The sequence below is a fragment of the Pseudophryne corroboree genome, chromosome 3 (assembly GCF_028390025.1).
Source record: "Pseudophryne corroboree isolate aPseCor3 chromosome 3, aPseCor3.hap2, whole genome shotgun sequence".
Lineage (NCBI taxonomy): Eukaryota > Metazoa > Chordata > Amphibia > Anura > Myobatrachidae > Pseudophryne > Pseudophryne corroboree.
In genome coordinates, this window is record NC_086446.1 from 548,223,478 (window position 1) to 548,237,606 (window position 14,129).

The 14,129-nt window shown below is 47.5% G+C and overlaps 1 protein-coding gene across 1 annotated transcript in view; it reads right to left on the bottom strand.

Moving 5' to 3' along the window:
* LOC135056290 (nicotinamide N-methyltransferase-like) overlaps positions 1–12,174 on the bottom strand; it is a 40,280-nt gene extending 28,106 nt beyond the window's left edge. The window contains exon 1 of the mRNA XM_063961245.1: positions 11,941–12,174. Coding sequence (XP_063817315.1) covers positions 11,941–12,088 — 148 coding nt within the window. The 5' untranslated portion in view covers positions 12,089–12,174. The remainder of the gene's footprint in view (positions 1–11,940) is intronic.
* Between the last annotated feature and the right edge of the window lie 1,955 nt (positions 12,175–14,129).

The window sequence follows — 14,129 nt, forward strand, 5'->3', positions numbered from 1 at the left end:
CACACTGCTGACAAGTATCAGGGTGCAAAATGGGGGGGGGGGGGGCACAGTATAATTTGGTGCAATATATTTGATATTTAAAGCGCTACAGGTCTGGGGCATTTTTTAGTGTTTTCAGACCCGTTCATTTGGCGCTGGGTTGTGAGCTGGCAAATCCCCTCTGTGTCTCTCTGACAGACTTTACTGTAGGTCTGTCCCCTATATGCCCGGTGTGTCTGTGGGTGTTTTGGTACACGTGAGTCGACATGTCTGAATGCTCTTCCCAGGAGGAGGCTGTATTAGGAACACAAACGGCTGTGGGGGTGACCCTGACGGCACCACCGACTCCTGATTGGGTAAATGTTTTGAATGCTTTGAATGCTAATGTGGCTCTTATTAGTAAGAGATTAGCTAAGTCAGAGTCTCAGACCCAGGCACAGGGGCAGAACTCCCGGAGATAGCAGAGTCCGTTGCAGCCGGGCTCCTTGCCCTGAAGGGGGCACGGCACTTGCTCTGTTGTCCCCCGTTCCGTCCACACATGATTCATTTCTGTAGTGTAGTGCAGCAGGCGCTGCTAGAGGAGCCGAGCGAGTGCCTAACAGCATCAGCGGCGCTCAATCCTCGTCTCTGTGTTCTCTGTTGCTGTGCTCTGGCCTGGGTCGCGGGTGTCACGTGACATCCTTCCGCGACTAAGCCGCTGCCCGCCAGTACACATACTGTAGCAGCAGCCTGCCAGGAGACAGTGCACTGTGGGGAAAAGCGAGGCTGTTCCAGTCAGGAGCGTGGACTCCTGAAAACTGTACCCGATGTAAGTGCAAGCCATTTGGGAGAGGGGGAACATGTGAGGGAGATGACAGAACACCTGCTGCTGTCACCGCTCACAGGGTCGTTTAACGAAGCCTAAGCCTAAACCTGACTCTGCCTCCCCTCTCTCCTGTCCTGTTCCCATCCCTGCCACCTCTGTGTTGGCCCTGTCTCCCCTCTCTCCTGTCCCTCTCACCTCTGTCCTTTCCCTGCACCTATGTACTTGCCCTGCCTACCCTCTCTCCTGTCACCCTTGTCCTGTACCTGCACCTCTGTGCTGGCCCTGCCTCCCCTCTCTCCTGTCACCCCTGTCCTGTCCTTGTCACCTCTTACCGGCCCTGTCATCTCTCTCAGCTGACACTTCTGTTCTGACCCTGTCCCCTCTGTCCAGTCCCTGTCATCCATGTCCTGATCCTGTCACACCTGTGCTGGCCCTGTCACCCTTGTTTCCTACCCCTGTACTGTCCCATCCCTGCCACCTCTGTGCTGGCCCTGTCTCCCCTCTTTCCTGTTACTGTCACCTCTGTGCTGCTGGCCTTGTCATCTCTCTCAGCTGACACTTCTGTTCTGACCATGTCCCCTCTGTCCAGTCCCTGTCACATCTGTGCTGGACCTGTCACCCTTGTTTCCTACCCCTGTACTGTCCCATCCCTGCCACCTCTGTGCTGGCCCTGTCTCCCTTCTTTCCTGTTACTGTCACCTCTGTGCTGCTGGCCTTGTCATCTCTCTCAGCTGACACTTCTGTTCTGACCATGTCCCCTCTGTCCAGTCCCTGTCACATCAGTGCTGGACCTGTCACCCTTGTTTCCTACCCCTGTACTGTCCCATCCCTGCCACCTCTGTGCTGGCCCTGTCTCCCCTCTTCCTGTTACTGTCACCTCTGTGCTGCTGGCCTTGTCATCTCTCTCAGCTGACACTTCTGTTCTGACCCTGTCCCCTCTGTCCAGTCCCTGTCACATCTGTGCTGGACCTGTCACCCCTCTTTCCTACCCCTGTACTGTCCCATCCCTGCCACCTCTGTCACTGGCACCCCTGTCCTATCCCTGTCACCTCTGTGCTGCTGGTCTTATCATCTCTCTCTGCTGACCCTTCAGTTCTGTGCCCTCTGTTCAGTCCCTGCCATCCCGTCCTGACCCTGCTAACCGTCTCTCCTATCCCTTCAGTTCTGTCCTGGTACTTCTGTCCTGGTTCTGCCCATGTCACCACTTTCCTGTCCTGTCCTGTCCTGTCCCCTTCCCCTCTGTCCTGGTCCTATCACCTCTCTCTTGTCCCTGTCACCTCTATCTTGGTCCTGTCAGTTTTGTTCTTCCCCACTGGACTGTCCCTGTCCTCGCTGTATTGGCCCTGTCACCTCTGTCCTGTCCCTGACACCCTTCTCTCCTGTCCCCTCTATTCTGTCATGGCCCTGTCATCCCTGTACTCTGCCTGTCCCCTCTGTCGTGGTCCTGTCACCCATCTTTCCTGGCCCTCTGTTTCGTCCTGGCCCTGTCACCTCTGTCCTGTGCCTGTTCCCTCTGTCTTAGTCTGTCCTGGCCCCACTGGTCTTTCCCTTTCATCTCAGTACTGTCCCTGATACCTCTGTCCTGGCACTTTTTTCGAGGGTTGGGGGCACCAAACTCTTACTTGCCTCCAGGCGACGGGGATGAACTTACGCCACTGCCCAGGCATGGAAGAAATCTGTGGATGATGTGTTATTACAAGTCCAGGACCCCTCGGGGTCACAAAAACTTACTTTTGCCCAGTTGGCAGATACTGGTACCGACACGGACACTGATTCCAGTGTCGAATATAGTGATTCCAGATTAGATCCAAAATTGGCAAAGAGCATTCAGTACATGATTGTGGTGGTTAAAGATGTATTACATATCACTGAGGACCCTGCTGTTCCTGATAAAAGGGTCTGTATGTATACGGAAAAGAAACCTGAGATAACGTTTCCTCCCTCTCAAGAACTGAACACTATTTGAAAAAGTCTGGGAAAGCCCTGACAGAAAGTTTCAGATTCCCAAAAGGATTCCGGTGGTTTATCCGTTTCCCTCTGAGGATAGGGAAAAGTGGGAGTCACCCCCCATTGTAGACAAGGCCCTATCACGTTTGTCTAAAAAGGTGGCTCTCCCGTCACCCAGCATGGCAGCTCTTAAGGACCCTGCGGATCGTAAGCAAGAAACTACGTTGACGTCCATTCATGCGACCACAGGTACGCTACTCAGACCTGTCATTGCATCTGCGTGGGTGAGTAGTGCTATCGAAAAGTGGGCAGATAACTTATCATCTGATATAGATACCCTAGATAGGGATAGCATCCTCTTGACGCTGGGTTATATCAAGGACGCTGCAGCATACCTAAAAGAAACTGCGAGAGATATTGTCCTTTTGGGATCAAAAGCCAATGCCATGGCAGTCTCAGCTAGGCGAGCATTGTGGATTCACCAATGGAATGCTGATGCTGATTAGAAGAAAAATATTGAATCTCTACCATATAAAGGTGGTGCCTTGTTTGGTGACGGCCTCGCTGATTTGGTATCTACAGCTACCATGGGTAAGTCATCTTTTTTGCCTTATCTTCCTCCACAACAAAATAAAACACACCACTATCAGGTGCAGTCATTTCGGCCCAATAAATACAGAAAAGGGCGAGGTTCTTCCTTCCTTGCTACTAGAGGAAGGGGAAGAGGTAAAAGATCACCAGCCTTGTCGGGTTCCCAGGAGCAGAAGTCTTCCCCGGCTTCTGCCAAGTCCACCGCATGACGTTGGGGCTCCTCTGCGGGAGTCCGCACCGGTGGGGGCACGTCTCAAACTCTTCAGTCAGTTCTGGTTTCATTCGGACCTGGACCCATGGGTTTTACAAATAGTATTCCAAGGGTACAAACTGGAGTTTCAAGACGTTTACCCTCGCCGATTTTTTAAATCGGCCTTACCAGCTTCTCTTCCGGACAGGGAGGTAGTATGCAACGCAATACAAAAGTTGTGTCAAAATCAGGTCATTGTCATGGTTCCCCCATCACAACAGGGAGAAGGCTTTTATTCAAGCCTGTTCGTGGTCCTGAAGCCGGATGGCTCAGTCAGACCGATCCTAAACCTGAAATCCCTCAATTTCTACCTAAAAAATTCAAACTCAAGATGGAGTCTCTCTGAGCAGTGATCTCCAGTCTGGAGGAAGGGAATTTTATGGTGTCAGTGGACATAAAGGATGCCTACTTACATGTTCCCATTTATCTTCTGCATCAGGCTTACCTGAGGTTTGCAATTCAGGATTGTCATTACCAATTTCAGACGTTGCCGTTTGGTCTGTCCACGGCTCCGAGGATTTTCGCCAAAGTGATGGCGGAAATGATGGTTCTCCTTCGCAAGCAAGGAGTCATGATTTTCCCGTATTTGGGCGATCTCCTGATAAAGGCAAGATCCAGGGACCAGTTGGTGCACAACATTGCACTCTCCCTGACAGTTCTTCAACAACATGGTTGGCTCCTAAACTTGCCAAAATCACAGTTGATTCCAAAGACGCGGTTGTCGTTTTTGGGAATGATACTGGATACAGAACTACACAGAGTTTTTCTTCCAGTGGAAAAGGCTCTGGAACTTCAGAGTCTGGTCAAACAAATTCTGAAACCAGAAAGAGTGTCAATCCATCAATGCACTCGGTTGCTGGGGAAGATGGTTGTGGCCTACTAGGCCATTCAGTTTGTCAGATTCCATGCCAGAGTGTTTCAGTGGGACCTGTTGGACAAGTGGTCCGGATCCCACCTGCACATGCACCGAAAGATAATCCTGTCTTCCAAGACCAGAATCTCACTCCTGTTGTGGCTGCACAGCTCTCACCTCCGGGTTCGGGATCCAGGACTGGATCCTAGTAACCACAAATGCAAGTCTCCGAGGATGGGGAGCAGTCACACAGGGGGAAAACTTCCAAGGAAGATGGTCAAGCCAGGAAACTTGTCTCCACATAAACATTCTGGAGTTAAGGGCCATTTACAATGGCCTTCTGCAAGCGGAACATCTTCTTCGTAATCTGCCCGTACTGATCCAGTCGGACAATGTAACAGCAGTAGCGTACATAAACTGCCAGGGCTAAACAAAAAGCAGAGCGGCAATGGCAGAAGCCACAAAGGTTCTCTGCTGCGCAGAAAAGCATACAAGCGCTCTGTCAGCGATCTTCATTCCAGGAGTGGACAGCTGGGAAGCAGACTTCCTCAGCAGACACGATCTCCATCCAGGGGAGTGGGGCCTCCATCAAGAGGTCTTCGCAGAAGTGACAAATCATTGGGGAATTACTCAAATAGACATGATGGCATCTCATCTCAACAAGAAGCTTCAGAGATATTGTTCCAGGTTGAGGGGCCCTCAAGCAATATCAGTTTATGTGTTCCCTCCACTTCCTCTCATTCCAAAAGTTCTAAAGATCATAAGAAGAACAAAGATTCAAGCGATCCTCATTGTCCCAGACTGGCCAAGGAGGGCTTGGTATCCAGATCTTCAGGAAATACTCATAGGAGATCCCTGGCCTCTTCCTCTACGCGAGGACCTGTTACAGCAGGTGCTGTATGTGTATCAAGACTTACCGCGGCTACGTTTGACGCCATGGCGGTTGAATGCCAAATACTAGCCCGAAAGGGTATTCCCAGTGAAGTCATTCCCACACTTATTCAGGCCAAGAAAGGAGTGACGTCTAAACATTACCACCGTATTTGGAGAAAATATGTTTCTTGGTGTGAATCCAAGAAGGCTCCTACGTAAGAATTTCAGCTAGGACGTTTTCTCAATTTTCTACAAACAGGTGTGGATACGAGTATAAAGTTGGGCTCAATTAAGGTACAGATTTCAGCCTTATCGGTTTTCTTTTCAAAAACAATTGGCCTCCCTTCCAGAAGTTCAGACTTTCGTGAATGGTGTGTTGCACATCCAACCTCCATTTGTGCCCCCAGTGGCACCATGGGATCTTAACATGGTGTTGCAGTTCCTTCAATCACATTCGTTTGAACCTTTACAGAAGGTGGGGTTGAAATTTCTCACTTGGAAAGTGGTCATTCTTTTGGCCTTGGCATCCGCAAGGCGGGTGTCTGAGTTAGCGGCCTTGTCTCACAAGAGCCCTTATTTGTTCTTCCATGAAGATAGAGCAGAGTTGAGGACACGTCAGCAATTTCTGCCGCAGGTGGTTTCATCTTTCCACACGAACCAACCTATTGTGGTGCCAGTGGCTACTGACGCCTTAATTGAGTCAAAGTCTCTGGATGTGGTCAGAGCTTTGAAAATTTATGTCGCCAGAACTAGGGAAGCCAATCCCGGGCCGTTTTTTCAATCCCGGGTATTGGCTTTTTGCTATGTGGCTGCCCCCTCGCCCCGCCCCGCCCGCCCCGCACATATAACTCACCATATAACCAGGGGCGGGCGGGTGGGGAACATCCTCTAATCGCTGCTGGTGGCTCCCTGCAGCGGCTGACGGCGCAGCGTGACCTCTCACGCTGCGCTGGGGGAGCCGGAACAAGGAAGCTAGGCAGCGTCTGAGCATCCTGTTGACGCTCAACACTGATCCCTCAATCCCCAGGATTGGAGCTTCCAATCCCGGGATTGAATCCCGGCCATTTTTGGCCCTAAATCCCGGGATCCCGATCCCGGGATTGGCCACCATAACCAGAACAGCTCAGGTTAGGAAAATGGAGGCTCTGTTTGTCCTGTATGCTCCCAACAAGATTGGGTGTCCTGCTGCCAAGGAGACCATTGCACGCTGGATCTGTTATACGATTCAGCATGCTCATTCCACGGCTGGATTGCCGTTACCAAAATCGGTGAAGGCCCATTCTACTAGAAAGGTGGGCTCGTCCTGGGCGGCTGCCCGGGGGGTCTCGGCATTGCAACTTTGCCGAGCAGCTACTTGGTTGGGTTAAAACACTTTTGCAAAGTTTTACAAGTTTGATACCCTGGCCGATGATGACCTCAAGTTTGGACAATCGGTGCTGCAGAGTCATCCGCACTCTCCTTCCCGTTTAAGAGCTTTGGTATAACCCCATGGTTCTAATGGTGACCCCAGCATCCTCTAGGACGTATGAGAAAATGGAATTTTAATACCTACCGGTAAATCCTTTTCTCTTAGTCCGTAGATGATGCTGGGCACCCGTCCCAGTGCGTACTGTATCCGCAGTTATTATTTGCGGTTACACACATGTTGTGTTACGTTTATAGTCAGCCTGTTGCTGAAATTGTTCATGCCGTTGGCTTGTGTTCTGTGAAATGCCACGTTGTGCGGCATGCTTGAGATGTGAGCTGGTATGAATCTCACCTTAGTTTAACAATAAATCCTTTCCTCGAAATGTCCGTCTCCCTGGACACAGTTCCTATAACTGGAGTCTGGAGGAGGGGCATAGAGGGAGGAGACAGTTCACACCCTTTGAAAGTCTTAAAGTGCCCATGTCTCCTGCGGATCCCGTCTATACCCCATGTTTCTAATGGTGACCCCAGCATCCTCTACAGACTAAGAGAAAAGGATTTACCGGTAGGTATTAAAATCCCATTTTTACAGCAAAGTGCTAGGCTCTGCCTTCTGCTCTGTCCCCGTTCCTATTATGTATGGGAGGCAGTGGCGCACCCAGGGGGGGTTTCCGAGTACCCAGAAACCCCCTCCACTAAAAAAAAATATATATATATTTTTTTTTTAGCTGCATGAGTATTATTAATGACTGCCTAGCGTCCTCTGCAGCCTGCTGTCTTCCTGGTGGCACTTGCAAGTGCAATAAAAGTTTACTTTATTTTAATTATAGTACATATATATCCATGTCTACATATATACACACATGTATATACATACATACATACATACATATAAACACACACACACACATATGATAGATATATATAGATATATATATACATGTGTATATATATGTGTACTGTATGTGTGTGTGTATATATATATATATATGTATGCATGTTTAATATGCTATGTATATGTGTATATGGGTTCACTACGATCTCCCGGCGGCCGGCCTCCCGGCAACCAGCATACCGGCGCCGGGAGGCCGGCCGCCGGCTTACCAACAGTGTGGCGAGCGCAAATGAGCCCCTTGCGGGCTCGCTGCGCTCGCCACACTACGCGCGCCACACTATTCTATTCTCCCTCCAGGGGGTTCGTGGACCCCCACGAGGGAGAATAAGTGTCGGTATGCCGGCGGCCAGGCTCCCGGCGCCGGTATGCTGGTCGCCGGGAGCCCGACTGCCGGCATACTGAAGACCACCCGTGTATATGTATGTGTGTGTATGTATATATATATATATATATATATGTGTGTAGATATATATATATATATATATATATATGTGTAGATATATATACACACACACACACACACACACACACACACACACTAGTTTTACGGTCCCAGCATATACTGGGTCACCTCAGTCCCCACCCCCGTGATTGGCTCCACCCAGTTCTGGAAACCCCCCCATGCAAATCCTGCATTTGCCACTGGGGAGGCACTGCTATCAGTGTCAGTATCAAAGTCATTTCACACACACACAAAAAATTGCATTACATCAGGAAGATACTTATGACACATATTCTATGTATTATTTTACTAATTAATCACAGGTGAGGCACTGCCTCCTCTGACTGCACATCCCTGAACTGTAAGCTGCTGTTTTCCTGTTTTTGATTATTCGTTTATGTGCTCTGTAATTAGGCGCTGCAGAACCTTTGTGGCACCATATAAATAAAGGATAATAAATAAATAACTAATAAAAAAACAAAGACGCAATTTGGGTCCACAGGAATTATCTTTCATGTCAACAGTGACACAATTAATTGCTTCAATTTGTGTACCTATCATTCTTATATTGTGAATTTTACTCATTACTCCTAGACAGGGGTATATCTAGGGGTCCTAGCGCCCCTGGCAAAGTAAAGGACCGGCGCCCCACATGCCCCATCCATATTTAAAATATATATGGCGCATGTGCCAAAAAGGGGCATGGCCACTCAATAGTACCTAAATACAAAATTACACCACACAGTGGCATCCCTCACTAATATTACACAGCACAGCAATGTCCAATATTTGCATTATGCTACACAGTAGTACCCCTGTACACATTATGCCACACAGTAGTGTATATATATATATATATATATATATATATATATATATATTTTATATCTCAAATAAAATGCTAACCCAGAGTACCACATCGGGCTATACAAAATGTATCCATTCCAATAAGAAAAAAGAGGAGGTGCATTCACCAGCGACTTTTCAGCAGGCTTTATTTACTCGGATCACCAGTATAGACAAAAACATAATGTAACCTTTCTCCAGACATCCCACCAGTAGAAGAGACAAAGGGGGTCATTCTGAGTTGATCGCTCGCTAGCAGTTTTTAGCAGCCGTGCAAACGCATTTTCGCCGCCCATGGGGGAGTGTATATTCGCTTTGCAGAAGTGCAAACGCTTGTGCAGCAGAGCGCCTGCAAAATCTTTTTGTGCAAAACAAGACCAGCCCTGTAGTTACTCTTTGTGTGCGTTGATTCTAATGACGGAGGGACGGCTTTTGACATTACACACCCGCCCAGCCACGCCTGTGTTTTACCAAACACTCCCTGAAAACGGTCTGTTGCCACCCAGAAACGCCCACTTTATGTCAATCTCCTTGCGATTGGCTGTGCGTTTGGAATCGTCGCTAGAACCAGTGCAAAACCACAAAGGAGTTTGTACCCGTACGACGCGTGTGCACATTGTGGTGCATACGCATGCACAGATTAGCCATTTTTTTCACTGATTGCTACACAGCGAACAATGGCAGCTAGCGATCAACTCGGAATGACCCCCAAAGACATGTCTGTTCTACTGGTGGGATGTCTTGAGAATGTAATGTAATGGTTAGCATTACTGCCTCACAGCACTGAGGTCATGGGTTCAATTTCCACCATGGCCCTAACTGTGTGGAGTGTGTATATTCTCCCCGTACTTTTGTGGGTTTCCTCCCACAATCCAAAAATATACTGGTAGGTTAATTGGCTCCCAACAAAATTATCCCTAGTGTGAATGTGTGTGCATGTGGTAGGGAATACAGATTGAAAGCTCTACTGGGGCCCGGACTGGTGTGAATGGCCAAATATGGGCCCTCATTCCGAGTTGTTCGCTCACTAGCCGCTTTTTGCAGCAGTGCACACGCTAAGCCGCCACCCTCTGGGAGTGAATCTTAGCTTAGCAGAATTGCGAATGAAAGATTCGCAAAATTGCGAATAGAAACTTCTTAGCAGTTTCTGAGTAGCTCGAGACTTACTCTTCCACTGCAATCACTTCAGTCAGTTTCGTTCGTGGTTTGACGTCACAAACACACCCAGCGTTCGCCTAGGCACTCCCCCATTTCTCCAGCCACTCCCGCGTTTTTCCCAGAAACGGCAGCGTTTTTTCACACACACCCATAAAACGGCCAGTTTCCGCCCAGAAACACCCACTTCCTGTCAATCACACTCCGATCACCAGAACGAAGAAAAAACCTTGTAATGCCGTGAGTAAAATACCAAACTTCTTAGCAAATTTACTTGGCGCAGCCGCAGTGCGAACATGGCGCATGCGCAGTTAGCGGAAAATCACACCGATGCGAAGGAAAATAACGAGCGAACAACTCGGAATGAGGGCCATTCTCTGTAAAGCGCTGTGGAATATGTGTGTGCTACATAAATAACTGGTAATAAATAATATATACTAATATAATATATATATATGCATATATACACATACATACTATATGTATATACCTATATTTAATATTCCCCATTACCGTGAGGTAATTTCACATCTGTCATGTGGTAACCAGCCCACACTGGTTACATAGTGGTATGGACATTCAGTGCTGTACCTTATATTGTGTGTTTTAATAAAGTGTCGGTTTTACGTTATGAGACGCCCTCTCTCTATGCTTAACATATATATGAAGTTACATCACAATACCTCCCACTACATCCCGTCCACTTACAATCCCGACAGTCGGCATGCCGACTAGCAGGGACTATTGCCACGCGTGGGTGTCTACGACACCCATACTCGTCACTGAGCCCTCAGCCTGGAGAGCCCTGCAAGAGGCTTGTTGCGCTCAACTCCCCCCTTCCTTCTGTCATACTGCCGCCGGGATACATACATACATACATACATACATACATACATACACTCCAGCACTCCACCTACTATGCCTGTAATCCTACAGTGATGTCTCCTTGCTTGTGTGCCCTCCTCCACAAGGTGCTTAATTTGATCAATATAATGTATTATACATATGTACCATGTTATTTCACTTTTAGAACCAACAGGCAGTAGCTGTCTACCCCCAAACCCCTCCCTCCCGCCCAACTGTTAGTTCCTCACCTGCACTGACGCCCAGGAACAACCATAGCAGGCAGCAGCGGCAGCCACTGTAACTGGAGCCGGTGTCCGGCATTGCGCTACAATCAAGAAACTACATAAACTACACCTCCCAACAGTTCTTGCTGCAGTGAACTCCCAGCAGCAAGGGTTACTGGGAGTTGTAGTTTATTATTGTAATTGGTGCCGGAGTCCGACACCGCGCTACAGTGGCTGCCTCTGCTACCTGCTATGATCGTTCCTGGAGGTCAGTGCGGGTGAGGAATGATCAGTGGTGGTGAGGTGGGGGTGTTAGGGGGTGGACAGCGGCTGCCATTAAAATTGAATCTACCTACTGGCCGCAGGTTGCACCTCTCTTCAGCTGGGGCCCCTGGTGACTGCCATCCTGGCCAATAGTTAGATGCGCCCCTGCTCCTAGAATAATCTTTCAATTCCCCCTCTCTTCCTCTGTCCCTAGAAACATTTACTATTCCTGTTTTTTCTCCCCTTCTCCTACATTTTTCTCATTACTGCATACGATTATACATTGTATCTTAGTATGTGTGCTTTTTATTCCTTTGTAACAAAGTAAAACATTTATTGTATCCTTAAGTTTGCATCTGTCTACCATTCACTTGTTACAAAAAGCTTCAACTGCTAAATTGTTACAAAACACATATCAGGCTGAGCGCAGCACATACTGTACCTTTCCTTTTTATCAGATTTAGTGTGGTCACCTATCTTTGTGCAGCAGCTCGCCACACAGAAAATCCAACTGCTCAGTTCGCAGGTACACAACTACAAGAGAAAAATAAATGTCATCTTACCTGAAGTAAATACATCTGCTAAGTGTTTCAATACAAACTGCAGTAATTCATCTCCCATAGTCCCTTCCCCAAAACGAAAATAACTGTGTAGATATGCCTTTGGGTTAAATAATTTCTGATAATCTTCCTTTCCAGTGAAGTTAGACATAGTTATCTCTCTGTAGACTCTTTCTGAAATGGCTGTGCTCTCACAGTGAGGAACGTCCTCACTACAATGCTGGTCTTTCTAAATATATGCAAACAACTTGTTGTGCCAAGTCAAGCTAATGAGTATGTGATTATAAAACCCACAGAAACACAATACAGCTGGACTCAATGCTGACACTGTAACAGCAGCAGACTTTGTTCTGCTGTACTCAGAGCTGGCCCTAACCAATATGATGCCCTAGGCAAGATTTTGGCTGGTGCCCCAGTGGCAAACGCAGGATTTGCATGGGGGGGTTTCCAGAACTGGGCGGAGCCAATCACGGGGGTGGGGACTGAGGTGACCCAGTATATGCTCGGTCCGTAAAACTAGTGTGTCTGTGTGTGTGTGTGTATGTATGTGTATGTGTGTGTGTGTGTGTGTGTGTATATATATATATATATATCTACATATATATATATATATATATATCTACACATATATATATATATATATATATATACACACACATACATATACACGGGTGGTCTTCAGTATGCCGGCGGTCGGGCTCCCGGCGACCAGCATACCGGCGCGGGGAGCCTGACCGCCGGCATACCGACACTTATTCTCTCTCGTGGGGGTCCACGACCCCCCTGGAGGGAGAATAGAATAGTGTGGCGCGCGTAGCGTGGCGAGCGCAGCGAGCCCGCAAGGGGCTCATTTGCGCTCGCCACACTGTTGGTAAGCCGGCGGCCGGCCTCCTGGCGCCGGTATGCTGGTCGCCGGGAGGCCGGCCGCCGGGAGATCGTAGTGAACCCATATACACATATACATAGCATATTAAACATGCATACATATATATATATATATATACACACACATACAGTACACATATATATATATATATATATATACACATGTATATATATATATCGTGTGTGTGTGTGTGTGTGTGTGTGTGTGTGTGTTTATATGTATGTAAGTATGTATGTATGTATATACATGTGTATATATGTAGGCACATGGATATATATGTACTATAATTAAAATAAAGTAAACTTTTATTGCACTTGCAAGTGCCACCAGGAAGACAGCAGGCTGCAGAGGACGCTAGACAGTCATTAATAATACTCATGCAGCTAAAAAAAAAAAAAAAATGTTTTTTTTTTTGTTTTTTTTTAGTGGAGGGGGGTTTCTGGGTACTCGGAAACCCGCCCTGGGTGCGCCACTGTGCCCCCTAGCACCACCACTGGTTCCGCCTCGGACCTTGCCAGAGCCGGCCCTAACCAATATGATGCCCTAGGCAAAATTTTGGCTGGTGCCCCCTAGCACCACCGCTGGTTCCGCCTCTGATCTTGCACCTCTTTCCCAGCACCATCACCCCTCACCTATAGCAGTCCTTATTTTGGTGTTTGTACCCCCTATATTTTAAATAGGAACAGTTCGCACATTTGGCGCACAGCAAGGGGCGTATTCTTGCTGGAAGGGGCATGGCCACACGATAGTAACCCCAATTCCAATTACGCCACACAGTACTGCAACTTTATTCACATTTGATCATGTGATAGTGTTTATAATTCATATTACATCCCACAGCAGTACCACTTTACCTTATAAACGTTACTCCTCACAGTAGAGCCCCTTATTCACATTACATCACACTGAAATGTTCCTTATTCACATTACACCACAATCTATTGCTCTTTATTCACATTAGATGACACAGTAGTGCCCTTTCTATATGCAACGCCACATAGTAGAGCACCTTATACACATAATGCCACACATTAGTAATGCATTTATACATCAAATTCCACACAGTAATGACCCTTACACATATGAGACACTTTATTAATGTTTTTATAAACATAATGCGCCTTACACATTATAACAACCTTTATTAATGCCCTATTACACATAATGTCCCTTACACATATGACGCACATTATTAATGCCCTTATACACATAATGAAACACATACAGTAGTACCCTGTTACACATATGCCACACATTATTATTGCCCTTATACACATAATGACACACATAGTGCCCCTTACACATA